Raw genomic sequence first — 16,876 nt, forward strand, 5'->3', positions numbered from 1 at the left:
GCACTTCATGTTTCTGAGTAAAAAAGTGTCGTAGTGTTATTACTATGTGGTTGTATAGAAAATGTGTGTTCTTGTTTAAACCCCAAACTGCTCACGTAGTGGTCAATCCAATTTTTGACACTGAAGTACTTTCTGGTTCTCCCGTAGAAAACTAGGCCCAAGCCTCGACACTCCCTCACCAAACCCCCTATGGAGAGCAACTATTTCGGGGTGCCGCTGGTCAACGTGGTATCAGCAGAGCGGCCCATTCCTCTCTTCATTGAGAAGTGCATCAGATACATTGAGGCGACAGGTAAGAGTGGGGGGTGTGTGTGATTCATTTTAGTGTTGTGTTTTTTTTTTTTTTTGTTGGTTTCTTGTTTCAAATATGTATACATTAGGATGTATGTAAGGTGATTTTTAAAATATATGGATTCAGTCTTTTTGTTATACACTTAAATGTTGTGCGCGTGTAGTCTGGCACACGTTAATGTCCATTAAAAAAATGGATTGATTGGTGGCAAACATTCCCAAAAGTTTACAGTATATAATCCTATAGTTTAAACCTTTAGAAAATTAGAAGGAATCCAATATCTCTTAATAGTGTTTTTTTAATATTATTTTAGAGTACAGGTAAAACGCTTAAGGCCAGACAAGGGACCAACAAAATGTGGCCTCAATATTAAAGGTCTTTTAACTTCCTCCCGGGACCTCTCTGTGAGCAGGCTGTTTTGCAGCTCATCTAGCTTTTTCAGCAAGTACAATTTTAAATAATTCCAGTAATAATGTAGCGTGGGGTTTCCTTTGTACTGAGGTTGCCTGTTAAGCCAGATTTCAGACTGTATAAAACAAGGCGGAGTAACAGGGGGTCTGGACTAGGGTTTCTGTACTTGGGCGCTCTCGTCAGTAGTGCTTCAGTGGAATGTTTGCTATTCACCTGCTGATTTTGTATTTGCGCTGTGTAGACTCTCTGCTGCCAGACAAGCTAACATTCCCACACCTCTCATATCTCACCCTTGAGCCGGGGGACTGGGGGCTGGGGGGGATGGAATGGGCTCATTTTAATTTTTACTATTATGTAAGGATTTAACTGCAAATGTATTTAAACAACATGCTTGAGCCTTGAAAAAATCACAGTCCACTTTACATTGATTTTAGGCACATGCATCATGCCAGAATTTCCCAGAGTATAGAGGTCACTGCACTATTATTTTCAAAAGGGATTAACTGTACATGGTAGTAATAATGCCAGTGACTTGCATTTGTGGTTTCACTTTAAATCTCTCAGGAGTCTGGAATCATTCCTAGTTACTATATTCTGGATACAATACTATTTTATCCTTTTGGTAAACCTAGTTCGCAGTCCAGTTTGTTTACGTACTCGCTGACAGACTGTTAGTAGTAGTGAAGATTAGTGCCTTCCTAATCATCTGATCCTATCATCATGAAAAGAAAAGCTTGACACTACACTTTTAGAAAAAATAAATAAATCTTTCAGAGTTCATTTTTCCCAGTGGCTGGTCAGGATTCTTTTTTCGATTTGAGCAGATGTGTGTATTCTTATTATTTTTTTCTTTCCCAACTCTTGTTTGATATGAAATTTAAACGCAAATCAAGAAACATAATCTGCCCCAGGGGTGTGATATGAGGACGTTAATTTTCATTGGGCACCTTTTACATGGGAATAAGTAATCTGATGCATTTGTTATAGTGCACTATAATTGTTGCTGAAGAGGGATTATTCAAACTGCATTCTTCGCTCTGCAAAACACACACACATTTTCTTAACTGTCAGACAGCAGGTTTCCTGCTGCAGAGCAATGAAGAAAAAAAATTAGGTATACTATTGGGAGAAAAAGAGGTTGCAGAAATAGCTTCAAAAGCTCTTCAGCTTGACTCTCCCATGTCACTTTTCCTAATATTTTCTTTTCTTTTATATACTGTAGCAATCCATCTGTGCATCAGATATAATCTGAAGTTAACCAGGAGGGGAGCTTAGATTGTAGCTAACAAAATATTTCCATAAACCTCTCCTGTGTTCACCTTTTTCTTAATTGTGGAGTTTTGAAAGACATACGTTCTAGTAAATGTGAAATATTATTTTTAAAACGTGGTATCTAATACTAGGTTAATGAAATCTTTTTGCAAACCATGCTTTCAGAAGGGGTTGGTTTCTTTTTGCATTTCTTCTGCCTATACACTGCCTTTTAGTCTTTTTACTTTTGCCCTTGTTCACTAAACACTGGCTTGACAGTCTTTCTCCATTTCTCTTCCAGTGTCATTTTTTCTCCCTTCTTTTAATCTCTTATTTGGCCTCTGTGGTCTTTTTCCTGTCATTTTTCTGCTTGTTTTCTCTCTCTCCTCTCTCTCTGTCTCTCTCACCTCTCTCTGTCTCTCTCTCTTTCTCTCTGTCTTAGCACACAAGAGAGCAAGTGTTAAGACCGAGTGGGAGAGGGAGTGTGTGTGAGGGAGAAGGAGGGTTTGTGCAGGGCATGGCAGGAAGTGGCTTGATCCCTGGGTCTTTGTGTGCGTGTAAGGCCTTTGTGTAACCCGGTTCTCAAATGAGCCGGGCAGCAAGACGCACACAGACATGTTTGTCTAGCGAACATGTGATGTACTTTGTGTTTTTGTTTTTAAGTACAATTCTGTGTAGAAATGCTTACAGTTTATATATCTTTTCTTTTTTAAAAAGATAGATGCCCCTCCTGTTCCCCAAGACTAAAAACCAACACTTTTTGACCTGTCTGCTGTTCAATGGTAACCTTGCATAGCCAGGCAGTTTTCTTTTTTTGTAATCCCACTGCAGTACGAAACTAAATCTGGTTTGATTCTTGCTATTTTGGTATTATCCAGGCTGCTGTTTGACCTCCTGACTCACATTTACAAGGTTGAAATTAAAGTGACTTTTTATTACAGGGATTGTTAGCTGGAAAAGGCATTTGCGGTCATGGATGGAGGATTAGTTGCATGCCCCTAAGCCAGGCATCGTTGGCAATATCATATATTATGCTGATTTAAGATGTTCTCTGTTAAGTCATGTGTCCAGAACCTGTTGGCCATCAAAGTATTTGTATTTGCACACAAAGTATTTGTATTTGCTTTAAGACATTTCTAGCCTAAAATGCATCTACTTTATTTCTCTACATTTTCAACAGGATGCCTTAATAACAGGACAGCCTGTATTGAATATAATTTGAAAGCACAAACCCACCAAAATGCAACTTCCGAGTTGAAGCAGCCTTGCACCGTACAGCAGCTGTGATCACTGGACTCTGCTATCAAATCAAAACCCTCTGTATTGTGTTCTTAGTGGAAGAGGAGACAGTTTCACCCTTTCTGTAACACTCCCAGCATCCTGTCCGGCTCCTTTTTCAGTGATGATTCCGTAACTTGCGGTTTGGGCTCTCCGGTCCCAGCCGACTCCTGCACCCTCTAGTGAGCTGCCTGCTTTATGAAATGGCATTTCTAACTATTCCTTCATATGCCTATTTTATATAGATTATAGGGGCACAGCTGGTAATTACCCAGGTGCCAGCTTTTGCCTGGTATCTTCCTTATTGAAATCCATATCAGGAAGAGGTAATGAGAGTACTCTTCATTCGCTTGGAAGAAGCTCAACACGTTTCTGAAATTGTTAGTTAGCAGCAAGATCTTCTGGATAACTGAACTGGGTAAACATGTCTCTGGGGCATTGCTGAGTTTACCCAGCTTACAGTGGCACTATGAGAGCTGTATATGAGGCACTGCTGGGTGTACACAGGGCACAGTGTACTGGGCGTGCGTGCACGTTCTAGAAAAGCATTGGTTTAATTGATGGTTGACTGTTGTACAGAAAATAATGGTGCACTGCTCCTTTGTATGCCACTGTGCTTCGAAGCTATGTGCTGTTTGGTAAGACAGTGGTGTTAGAAGCACGATTTAAAGTACAGTAAAGTGACTGATTTACAGTATGTGGAATAAATTGTGCTCAGGATTTAAATGTAAGTGTGGCATGTACTGGCAGCACTACAGTCTCGGTGCTAAATAACGTTAACACCAAGTTTAAACACGTTATAACAAGCAGTCTTCCAGATGTGCGAAAAAAAATTGTAAGTGGGACACACAGATGGACAAATGTATAGACAATATCCCCAGAGTCAGATACTCTCGAACTTATTCTAAATGTTAATACCAACTCTTCCAGTTTTAAATATGAAACAAATGTGAAGTGTGTCATGAATACATAAACACAGAACCGCCTCTATGTCCCTGAGTGATAATAAGATTCCTATTATAGAGCAGCTGGAAAAACTGTAAAAGCTGCAATAGAGCAAACTGTTGTGCAATATGAACCCTGTTCCACGTCTGTAGGGTACAGTTCAGCAAGCCAAGAGGCTGTCAGGTTTTACACTATTTGTGCACATATTGAAATCCCAAGTGGCAGGTGTTCTGCACAGAACCGCTGCATTCAGTAAAGCAGATCACAGTAAGAGCCCTATTTAGTAGTCTTGCAAATATCTGTGCAGGGTTTTTTTTTTTTTTTTTTTGGTACATTGTGTGCATTTAAAAAAAAAAAAAAAAAAAAAAAAGTAACCTAAAACCGTGCTACCACTGCTACGTGGTTGAAAAGTGAATCCTGACTAATTTTTAAAAGTACAAATTTAGTTGCAGGAATCCAAGGCTGAATATAAATGCAAGGGAAGAAAAATCAATAGCAGCCTTGAAGCTGGAATTGGTTGTCAATGCCCATGTTCTTAGCTGCGGGTTTATTTTGAATGCGTTCAACGCAGTTGGTGAAAATTTTTGCCACAGTGTCAATGGGGGGGGGGGGGGGTATAAGGAAGACTGGGGAAAGTAGGAGGGAGATACAGAGTCTCTCTCAAATATATATATATATATATATATATATATATATATATATATATATATATATATATATATAATTTATTTCTCAATTTGTTTCAAGTAATTACAAATTTGGCTTTTCATTTTTGAAGGGGTAATAACCAAGGCTTTAAGAACAATGCCGTTCTTACCTTTCATCTGCCCCAAACACCTTTTGTTGTTGTGAAGGTTTGAGCGGAGATGCCGTGCGCACAGAAAGTGCCTCATCAGGCACAGGCGCGTGGTGAGCAGCGTCATGCAGACCAGAAAGGTCCGGGTTTGGGTTCAGGCTGTGCCAAGTTGCAGATCTTTTACTGGGAATTCCACAGAGAGCATCACATTGGAAGTGACCTTCAGTTCTCCTGGCTGCTGTGCTGAGGGAACATAATTATATGTTCTAGAATTGTGGGGGATACACTAATTGGCCACTCATTTCTGGTTTCTGCATGCATGTACCATTTTATGTGCCAGTGCATTCATTAGATGGTGGTTGTCTACCAGGAAGGTGCCTAATTTCTTATGAGGACCTTGAGCCTAACAAATTTGGGAACTCCTGTAGTTCATTGTATTGTTTAGATAGGGATAGGGTTGTCTATCTGTTATCAGCCTGGGGAGCAATCTACAGGGCGATTAGAAAGTAAGTTTACCGCATCAAAGCACCATATAATTGATGCAGTAAACTTCCTTTTAATCACCCTGTGTATAGACCAGAGTTGTAAAGGAAAGAGAATGAAGGGGAGGGATAGGGAGGGGTGAGTAGTGAAGAGGAGATAGTCAGACGCTGCATGATGAGGCCCAGCTGTTTATTAATTCCTGGATTGCAAACAGGATGCGGGATCAGGGAAGGTATTTGTCTGCTGATTTGTAGATATATCTGTTAGGCATGTTTGTCCCCTATACTGGGACAGTGAAGCATTTATTTTTTCCATGAGCAGAGGCTTTATTTAACAGTACCAGTTCATCTATTGATGGTGTAGCTCCGTCCTCTGAAAACAATTTAGAATTCGATAGAACACGTTGTCGTATAGCAAGTCCTGCTTCCCTCCCGGTCCTTCACCTCTAACCACTGAGCCACACCACTTCCCTCCTCGTCTCTTGGCTCTTGCCACTAGGCTACAATGTTTTGCTGGCTCAGTCTCCCTCGCTCACTCCCTTGCTGCTTTCCTGCAGACCCAGTCACTTAGCTCTAACCACAAGGCAATACTGCATGGAGCCCAGTTCGTCTGCTGTGACCAGTAGGCTATACTGCACCCTTCCCAGTCCCTCAGCTCTCGCCACAAGATAAAACTTGTTACTTATCTCGGCTCTAGCTGCTTGGCCACACCTGCTCCCTTCTCATCCTTCAACTTGAGCTAGTTTCTCGGAAGTCTCTCCAAACCCAGCAGCATGGAGGGGGGTGGAGGGTAGGGTTCCCGTTGAGAATGCAAGTCATGTGAATTGCTCCCCCCTCGGCAGCAATTACCTTCAGGCTCTCTTCGCAATTGCAGTTACCTTGTACAGATATAAAAGCTTTTGGGGTTGTTCACTGGCTGAAGGGAAATCAATGCGGCCTGATCTGTCTGCGATGCTGCTCATTTCCTCGAACAGCTTGCAGCCTTCGCTTTATCGACAGGCCCCTGAAACAAACAACTTTGAAATGGAGAGTGCTTCAGCTCTTATCTGAGGGCCTCAGGGAGCGGAAGGGGGCAGGGAGCAGTATTTTATTTGTTAGGTTGTTTTTTTTTTTCTAGTTTTAGTGCTGGGACAGATATTTTTCACTGTACAGGAAAACGCACTGGTGGATCAGAGAAAGGGAACATCTTGTACTGTCTTAATGATCTTCTGCTCTGTACTGGTGCAAAAAGGAACCCACTGGGGTTTCACACAGAGCTTCCCAATCACTGACAGACAGACTGACACACCTGGGTAGTCTTCCTGTTTTACCTTTTGAGATTGATGGAGTTTTAGATGATCTCCAATTAGTTTTGCTGCTGATCTTTTTGATTTCCAGACCTGGTCTGTTAATAGTTTTGAGTTTAAACAATCAGCCAAGTGGTACATGGTTAACCTTGTCAGAAATATGCAGGCCAAATAAGTGTCCTCTTTAGTGTTTACATAGCGGAACCTGTCATATCTGATTGAACTGTTTCCAGGGATCTGTTGGATATGTGAAAATATCGAATTTCAATGTCTCGTTATTCTACATTTGTTGTTGCTGTATTAACATTGGGGCATCATAGGTTTACACTGTCGGGAACAGGTTTTTTAAGTGACAGCATGCAACAGGTGAAACTGAAATCCCAAACCATTCTGTCTTGCTAAGAGCTGAACTACAGACCCTTAATTAAAATGTGCATTGATCAGTTTCCATCAGCACCGTTCAGTTGGTAGCAGCATGTGTAAATAAAGACATGCAGAACATCCCTCAGTTAATGGAGGGTATCGTATGTTACTGGATCGGGTACGACGGGTTCTGCTCTAAGTTTAAGGTGTAGGCTATAATCAGTATTTTTTCTCAGACTTTTCCATATACTATACAGTTGGGGCTTCATACCTGAGGCTTCTGAGTGATTACCAGCATTCCCGTTAGATAGAGATTTAGAAAACATGTTGCTGACATGTTCCTGGTGCGCTTGTTTTTAAAACCTTGGTCGGTTGACCCTTTTTAGTGTAATGTTCAATGCCACAGCACATTAGGATGCAATTAACCAAATGCTGTTCTTGTTTTCTGAAGGGATTAGCACTGAAGGAATCTACCGAGTGAGTGGAAACAAGGCAGAGATGGAGAGCTTGCAGAGGCAGTTTGATCTGGGTAAGGGCAGCAGGCCGCTTCAATGCCACGGTTCAGACTTCTGCAGTGCGCTTATCCGGGTGCTTCAAATTAAAAGGATGCAGGCGTGTCATTATGAAGGATGACCAGTAAGCAGCTCATAGGCTTATAGTTATGAAAGCTTTAGGGAGCATTCTGTAGCAAAAGCACTGTGATGACGTAAGAAACATATGAACGAGATCAGGCCATCTAGGCTCATCCTGAAAGCTTATTGATCAAGTTGGCACTTAGTGATTCGGCATCAACAACATGGCTAGGTGACCCATTCCATACCCTCGCCATTGTGTGTGACAAGCGTCTCCTTAGGTAACAGTGGGTATGGGTTGGTATCTGACTGAATTTGATGAAGCATCACACATACTATGTGGTGTCAGATTGACTTTACTATTGACAACTGTAAATTGTAGGTGTGGACACTAGCTCTCCAGATCATTGGCAGTGTCATTGACGTTTCTTCTTGCTGTGCTGCTGTTTTACAGATCACAGTCTGGACTTTGCGGAGAAGGACTTCACTGTGAACGCGGTGGCTGGAGCCATGAAGAGTTTCTTCTCAGAGCTGCCTGATCCCCTGGTGCCCTACAGCATGCAGGCGGAGCTTGTGGAGGCTCACAGTACGTACTGGGCCCTGTTTATACTCCTTTCTGATTAGATTGTGAAACCGGCAAAGTCCTGGTTTTTCAGTCTTGTTTTACTGAAACGATTAGGTGCTGCTTGCTGGTTCCTGGAGCTGTATGTAAGTTTTATATTATTGCGGTTGTTGTTTTGAGTTAGTTTTCCAAACTTTGTTTTGACTGGCAGGGTAATCGCTTTGTGTTTAAACTGATCTATGCATGTAACCGTTGTGAAAAATATGCAGAGCAAATAAAGACCCTTGCTGTGAACCTAGTAGAGTGTGTGCAGCGTAGGTCACTTTACTCCATCTACAATATCCAACCTGTAATAACCCTCACACGTGCAATAAAAAAACATTGCTGCCTGCGCTGCTGTTAGGAGGTTTACGGTAGTGACGCAGGTATATCTGTGTGGGTGAGCATTGCTGCTGGTCCTGCCGTGAAGAAGTTTTCTGCTTGATGAAGGATTCGACTGCCTGTGTGGTTGAACCTCGCTGTCTTGTTCCTCTTCACAGAAATCAACGACCGGGAGCAGAAGCTGCACACACTCAAGGACGTTCTGAGGAAGTTCCCCAAGGAGAACCTGGAGCTCTTCAAATATGTCATCAGTCACTTGAACAAGTGAGTGTACAGGGGCTGGAGGAAGGGCTGTTGGGTGGGTGAGGGGGGTCTGTGCTGATGGGGTTATGATGAACAGTGGTGTGGTGGAGCTGGAATGTTGTTCCGGTACATTTTTTTTTATAGGCAGCAGTGGTGCTGTCATAATAGGCAAGCTAAGTCGCATGAGTCACATCTCCCACACAGCTGTCAGTCAATGCAATGAAAAGAGCATTAGGAACCTCTTTTAAGAAGGCTAGAAATGCAGCCGAAGGCAACAGTGCGTCGATTATGGCTGTGGACAGACACTTCAAGCAAAGCATTCTTACAAGAGATGTATGCATTACTTGTTATGTGTTACTAGCCATTCAATATACAAATGAAATGTGAATTTGTGTAGTAATCCATGTTTTAGACTCCCCTGGCTTCATCCAGTTATTCCTAGTCATTGTCTACAGTTAAACAGCGACAGAGTGGTTTGTGGTATGTTTGTGCTCTTTTAAATTATCCATGTGGAAAAGTTTTTTCCCCATCTCTGTCCAGTTTTGGAAAACTTGCTGCTAAAAAAAAAAATGCATTACTGCACTTGATGTTACAGCGACAGACAACCAGGCAAATCACAACTTAATGACATGAGCTAGACTTCACTGAAGAATTCAGTCAATAATAGTTTTATCAGGTGAAGTAGTAAGGAGAGAGAAAAAAAAACAGAATATATAGAGGTCTCTGAGTGGCTCATCTGATAAAGGCACGACTGTCAAGTGTTGCATCCTGGCTTTGTGGTGTTGGCAGTCTTTGCTGGCGATTTCAGGGCTCGTGGCGATTTCATTGACTCTGGCATTGAGCGGGTTGGGGAGGCATAGTCTACCACACCACAGCGACTCCTGCTGGCCATTGAGCTCAAGCGGGCACCTGCGGGGCTGGCCTTTATCCAAACCTCTGGGTGTAAAGAGGCAATTTCATTTAATCTTAAGCTCTCCATCCCCGTTGCAGGGACCATAATCGGACCTTAGGGAGAAAACCCTGGGGTAAAATGTTGTGCAACGTCCAGCTGTGGTCAAAAGTTCTGCATCTCTCTCTCTCGAACTAATTTTGCTGCATAGTCGAAATGAAACTTGCTGAAATGTTACGTTAACATACTGAATTACATTTCTCACATTAAATCCTGCTGTGGGTTACTATCAATGGGGTCTTCAGTTGCCTAGTGTTCTCTATCTTTAATCATGCTCTCTCTCTCTCTCTCTCTCTCTCTGCAGGGTAAGCCATCACAGCCGTCAGAACCTGATGACTAGTGAAAACCTGTCAATCTGCTTCTGGCCGACGCTGATGCTGCCGGACTTCACCACCACGGATGCCCTGACTGCCACCCGCACCTACCAGACAATCATCGAGCTCTTCATCTACCAGTGCGATTTCTTCTTCTACAATCAGCCCATTGCTGAGACCCCCAGCGGGCTGCCAGGATCCCCCACTACCATGACCACCAGCTCCAACTACTCCCCTTACTCTACCTCCCCAGCCGCCTCCCAGAACCAGCAATCCCCACCCCACTCGCCCCCTGCCACTCCCCTCTCCCCAGTGCAGTCTCTCCTGCCAGCCCTGAACCCTCACACCCTGCCACCTGAGCAACAGATACTGTGAGAGAGAGAGAGACTTCTACACATGCCATTCAAAGAGCAAGCTCCTAAGAGGCAGCGCTTGGGGTTTGGGGGTGGGTGGGACAAGTTCAAAAGATATACGAACGCATCTTGTTTTGTTACATTTTTTTTTCTTTTCGGGAGATCGTTTTTTTTTTTCTGTTCACTTGGCAACCTTTTTCCTCCAGCAGCAGTGGCAATGGGGAGATACTGGAAAGGAAAGTGGAGAAAGTGCCAACATTGCCTGTCTGTTAACAGGCTGAAGAGCTCTGGTGCAGGGTGATACACAGCGGGGGGGGCGGGTAGTAGCTACTGCTCTTTATGGGTGTGGAATGGGAGAGAAATGCCCTACACTGTGTCTGCCTTTAGACATGTTGTAGGCTGTCAAGTATTGAGAATGAAGGAGATTGGGCTCATCCACGCTGGTACTCGAGTGTTAAAATAGTCAGGGGTGCGAGGGGGGGGGGGGGGTTCAGGAACCAATTGAGCCGTAAGAGCCCGAGAAATCTGTTGTATAACTGTTAGCTGGGATTTTTTAAAACAACAAATAAATGAACTCCTTTTAGCTGTTGATTTAAGAACCCGTGCAGCGGGACACCCTGTTCTGGCGATCGCCAGTCCGTATTCCAAACCCCAGCAGGATTACTCTGGTCCCTCAATGGATCTTCTGGGGGAAATCTGGATTTGAAAACACTATGAACATTCCTTGACTCCTATGGTTCAGATTGTTGGAAAATACATTGTTGGACTTTATAACTTATGGAGTCATCACCAGCAGAGCTGGACTTTGTGTTTTTGATTGTCGTTTTTTTGTCTAGTGTGGAGTTATCCCGGTATTGGATTGTAGCGTGTAAGGAACATGTTGTTTGATGTGCTGGTTCTTGGGGATGGGTGTGTCCTGGATAGAGTAATTTTCATCACTACGTTAAGAGTGAGATGGATGTTTGGCAAGGGGAGGCACTTTGAAAACTGGGTTTTCTCAGCTTTCTGCATGCATCAAGTGATAAAGCAAGGCACAGTAATAATATTACAAGTACATGGCTTCGATTCACCCTCTCTCCCATGCCACAGATTCGTTATATTTGTGTATTGTGATCTCAAGCTGGGCAAATCGTTTGAAAAGTGAACCTCACCCGATGGCTTGTGAAAACGTCCCTCCCACACTGTCTGCATGTTGAAATACCTTCCTTCTTTTGAGAGTAACTGTGTACCATTAACTGCTTAGTAGCCAGGTAATGCTACAAAAACCATTCCAAACACTTTCCTCCCAAATCTTTGACTCTGTCCAATCCAATTCTGCAGTGCCCTGCTGCATGTTGATTTTCTGCGAGCCGTTCCTTAAAGGGGAGGTCTCAAGTAGCCTATTTGTTTTAGACGTTAGGCCTTGGAGGGCTTTAGGTTAGCATGACTGATGTGAACGATGAACTGGACAGAAGGACTGACATACGCTGCGGTAACCTTTCACTACCAGAATGTTTGTTTTGTTTTATTAGGCTTGTTTTTCACCTCCCCAGTTTTTTTCCTGAGTTTTGCTGCTGTGTACCGTGCAGATCTGAATTACAGTGTATCTGGTTTCATTAGGTACGTAATACACTTTTAGGGGATTCAGGTTGGCTGACAACCTTTTTTTTTCCCCCTCTATTTTTTTGGAGCACTAAGGGGTTTGATAAAACATACAGCTTTGCTTTATTGTAAATTGCATTATCACTACACTACACACAGTCACAATGAAAGCTGCAGTAAATGAGTTGCCTTTTTTTCACATTTAATTCCCTCCTCCCCATACAAATAACTAATTCTGAATTAAACTAAAAGTTAATTACTTGCTCAGAACAGTACATGAATTAATTTAAATCCTTGGGTTAAATCTATCCAGCTCTATAAAATTGAGATTTATTAGGTTTTAATATCCTCTTGGCTCCCTAGGTGTATTTTACAATATACTGTATAGTAAGGAAGGACGTGCATTGGCTGTACTGCTAGAGCCCTGTGAAACTGCATGGTCTTTCAAACACATTTAAGCACTACTAATAGATTTTTGTTTTATATAAAAGGGTAACGCCACAGAGCTACTAAATCTAGGGAGTCATAGGCTGTGAATAATAAAATAATAACCCATAGCAATTTAATCCCTTGCTGGTTTTATCGACGCTTTCAGCTCAGTTTGTCCAGCATTGTCTCTCTCGGACACTCTCTCGTTAGGCCTGCAATTTTAAAAGCAACCCGTTTGTTGGAAACCTGTTAACTCAGAAGCTGAAAAGTGGAGTGAGTTGTGATGGATCAATCTCCTTACTGAGAATACGCCCGAGAGAGGGGCTTCGGATCGGATTAGCACGCACAGGGCAGCACTCTTTGAGAACCTGGTTTTGGGAAGTGGAAACGCAACGTTTTGTTGAACTGATGCCTGCAGTAAAACCTGCATCTTACTGCAATGTAAGAGGAACATTGTGTAAGCTGTTTTCAGATTGACGCACTTCTTTTTGTCCAGTTGAGTGGCATTTCGGTAGATATTTTTGAGGCACGTGGCGGTGCACGTTTTTATCCCACTTCAAACAGCTGCGATGACAGCACCCTGGCTGTCAATAGCCACAAGGGTAAGATGACTGTAATAGTTTAATCTCACTGAATTGTTGCCACTTTTATATATTTGTATGGAAGAAATCAAGTACTGTACTAAAAAAAATAATAAATATACACTGCAGTTAAGCAGAATTTTTTTTTTTTTAATTCTGAATTTACTCAATGCAGATTTCTTTCAAGATGGAACTGGTTGGTCTTGCTTTCAAAACCTGCATGACAATATTAAAAAATTGCTCCGCCTGCATTGCTGGAGTGCTGCAGGGTGACCCGCGAGCTACAATGAGCTTTGCCGCCTCCTTGTGTTGGAAACTGGTATTGCAGCCGAGGTTTACTGTAAAAGAACGCTTTGGGAATCTGTTCTCCCCTGGAGTCCAGTTGTCTTGTATGTACTGTAGCGTTTCTGAAAGTAGTGGGGAAAGGGAAGAGCACAGATGGTGATGTAGAAGGGAAGAGAAAGTATGTGTGTGTTTTTTAAATTCTAATTCGAATGGGGTATTTAACAGTTAGACCCACCTGCTGGCTGATAATTGCACAGCTTTTTTCCCCCTGTATAGTGTTGATAGGAGTATAGTGTTTTTTTTAGCAAATTTTTTTTTGCTATTATGAAAAGTCTACGTCAGTCATGAGATGCTTCTGTATTTTCACGTTCAAACTTTGATAACCAAGACCTTGAAGAAGCTTGTGTAACATTCTAATTCCCTGCTTTGAAATTGTTTTCTTCCCTTTTTTCTTCATTCATTAATTGGAGATATGCAGAAGCTATAGATTGAGTTCGCTTAAAACCCATGCGAATGCTGGATGTTCAAGAATGACGCAGTCATACAAGTTTGTTCTTTTTTTAAAATCTGTAGCGTGGCTCTTCAATTACCTGCATATCATTAAATAAAATAATGAACAAACAAATGAAAAGCAGCTAGGAACCAAAAGCTTTTTATCCTTGTGAAAGGGGGAGCAATGATAAGGTTGCGCTCTCCTAAATTAAGAGAATTTATTTTGGTTCTTAAACAAAGAAAGGTGGTCTTTTAAAAGAACATTGCTGTTCAGTATGTTGTCTTGAATGAGTTTCATTACAGACTGCCGATTACTCTGCCTGACAAACTGGAGGGGAAAACAAATTGTAGGATTCAAATTCATACACTAGTTAAGAAGAGTGTGCTGCTGTAAACTAGGAATAGACAGATCTGTTAGTATGCTTTAATACAAGGGATGTTTTGAGAATCGCAAGTAAATCTGGAGTTGCCTGTCCCGTTGCCTTCACTGAAACCACTGTACCAGTGTATGTGAACACTAGTCTTGCCTGCTAACCATAAAAAACCAGTATGGGATTTCCCAGTCTGTGTTGAACAGCCTCAGACCCAGTTCCCCAAATTGCTGGGAATAGCTGTCAGGTGATCTGCCCATTCTCTTCACTGCAACTAACTTGCAGGAAACTGCTGACTCTATTTCAGACCATATTTCAGGACTATCTAGTCTGTTTTCAGCTGTGTATGGCTTTGCAGACAGGGCATCGTCTGTACAATGCTATCTTGAAGTCACGCTATGTTCCCTGTGAGTGAGTAGGATAGAAAGATTCAATTGCTTCTTTGCAACAGTAATCCTTGGCTCTGATAACTGAAACTAAAATGTAAAAATGAGCAAAAGTGTAAACATTACTTCAAAGTTCAACAGATGTCTAGTTTTTTGTGAATTGGGCACAATATCAGATACAAATTCAGTTTGACGTTTTGCTCTATTTGTAACCACTAGGCCAGGGTGTCTATTTTACTCCGTGTGCAACAGTAGCTCCGACAGACAGACGGACCAACACGCTCGCTCGCACAGACAGCAGACACAGAGGGGCTGGGGATGAGGAAGGGTGGGGTATCGGCTCGAATCCATTGTGTGTTCATTAAAACATCTTCATCGATGTAAAACACTTGAAAATAAAGATGTCTTTTACTCTGTTGCTGGAGATCTTAATGATAATCTAGTGAATGCTGCACTTTTTATTATTATTTTTTTTTTTTTTCTTTTTTAGCAAAATTTTAAATAAATAAATAATTAAAACTATCCGAAGGGACCTGTATTGTTGTCCAGGGTCACTGAGCCACTTCATATGAAGGTGTTTGTACCTTTATGTTTTCCCTGTTGTGTCCTAGTTTATGTAAAACACAAGTAGGCAAGCCATGTGGGTTCACAATGATAGGAACCCATTTTCTTACGGGACGTGAGAATGGGGTACAGGGCCAGTCGTTTGAAGTCTGCTATTGTAAACGTGTCTGAATAATGCCAAATGTATCCATTTATCATGAAATGCTGGGAGCAACCGTTTGGCACCCCCCCCCCCCCAAAAAAAAAGACGTCATAACGGCTATTAATCCCCAGTGCATTGGACTAGGTCTGGCACTCAGATGTGAAGGAAAGCATTTACAAAATACCTGGGAATTGTTGAGTTAAAAAATCCAAAATTGAGTTGTGGGAGATGGCAATTAAGTAAACCAAATAAACACTTTTCAGGGCTAACAAGTAATTCAAAAAGCCAGAACCTGATCTGCGAAGTTTGGTGAAGTTATGCTGTCGGCCCCTGCTTTGAGTGAATTGTATCTTTGGGAACAGTTTGAGGTCTTGGCTATGTACTGTCTGTATTATTCTAGCGCTTGACCCAAGCCTTCCCCTTCCCTGCCCATGTGAATCAAGCTGTTCTATATATGCCGATATAATCTTTTTCTAAATTGCGGGTCTGTTCTCATACGACTGAGAGACACTGCTTGTAATTAAACAAATGTATTTCAAAGTTAAACACTAGTTATGTCACCTTGTTTTGTATTTTGTTTTATTAGCTGCCTTTAGGAAAAAAAAAAAAAAAAGGAAAGGTTTGCAATTGTATTTGTTTCGTCAGACAATTGATGTGCAGGGGGAGATATTTTGCTGCTTCCAAGCTTTCGTTGGTACTTTGTAATTTTTTTTTTCTCCTGTAATATGTTCTCTTTCTCTTATATCTATTCTATCTCGCATATATATATATATATATATATATATATATATATATACACACACACACACACACTGAATTAACACTACTCCTTTTGAGGTGTAAAGCAATGAAAGAAAACAACTTGTATTAATGTGGTATTTGGTTAGACGATGTATGTGGCTGCAATTTTTTTTCTTTCTTTTGCAAGAATGGTGGCAGACTCTGTCTAAGTTAAATGAAACTATTAAAATGGTTATTTCTTTGTATGCTAGGGTGCTAACAATCTCCTTTAGTCCTTGGTGATTTAGAAAACATGTTCTTCTGTTTTATTTTAATAATAATTAAATACAAAAAGCAAACCCATTTTTAACAGTTTTGTGGCTGGTGTTAAGAGGCAACTCAATATAGTGCATGATTGCTTGCAAAACAAGCAAGGGAGTGTTTACTGCTCTGCATTTAAAAAATACAAAAAAAAAAAAATCATGTTTATTATTTGCTAAAAGTATCGTAATTTGTCTCCATGGGAATGGTGTAAAAACATTTAAGGCCTTATGTGACATGTATCATAGTTAATAAATCAATCTTGTAAAAACTGTCTTCAGAACTGTCCTCTTTACTGCTGGATGTGTGTGAACCCTTCACCTTTACTGGTACCTTCTTCTGAAGGGCTGCTTTCAAAACCCCCCTCAGTCCCTGTGCGTAGAATTGTACCACAAGTTTCCTATCTGAATATCTAGTTTTAATGCGCGCATATAATATTTTAGATATATGAGAGAGAGAGAGAGAGAGAGAGAGAGAGAGAGGGGTGTGTGTGTGTGTAATGGCAGGGCAACTTCTTGAATGCCAT

At 41.6% G+C, this 16,876-nt stretch overlaps 1 protein-coding gene across 1 annotated transcript in view; it reads left to right on the plus strand.

Annotated features, from left to right (window-relative positions):
* Positions 1–16,621, plus strand: part of LOC121304876 (rho GTPase-activating protein 35-like) — a 43,885-nt gene extending 27,264 nt beyond the window's left edge. Inside the window, exons 3-7 of the mRNA XM_041236288.1 lie at positions 148–292; positions 7,556–7,633; positions 8,131–8,262; positions 8,778–8,883; positions 10,116–16,621. Of these exons, the coding sequence (XP_041092222.1) occupies positions 148–292; positions 7,556–7,633; positions 8,131–8,262; positions 8,778–8,883; positions 10,116–10,500 (846 nt within the window). The 3' untranslated portion in view covers positions 10,501–16,621. The remainder of the gene's footprint in view (positions 1–147; positions 293–7,555; positions 7,634–8,130; positions 8,263–8,777; positions 8,884–10,115) is intronic.
* The last annotated feature ends 255 nt before the right edge of the window (positions 16,622–16,876 follow it).

Source organism: Polyodon spathula, chromosome 40 (genome assembly GCF_017654505.1).
Source record: "Polyodon spathula isolate WHYD16114869_AA chromosome 40, ASM1765450v1, whole genome shotgun sequence".
NCBI lineage: Eukaryota > Metazoa > Chordata > Actinopteri > Acipenseriformes > Polyodontidae > Polyodon > Polyodon spathula.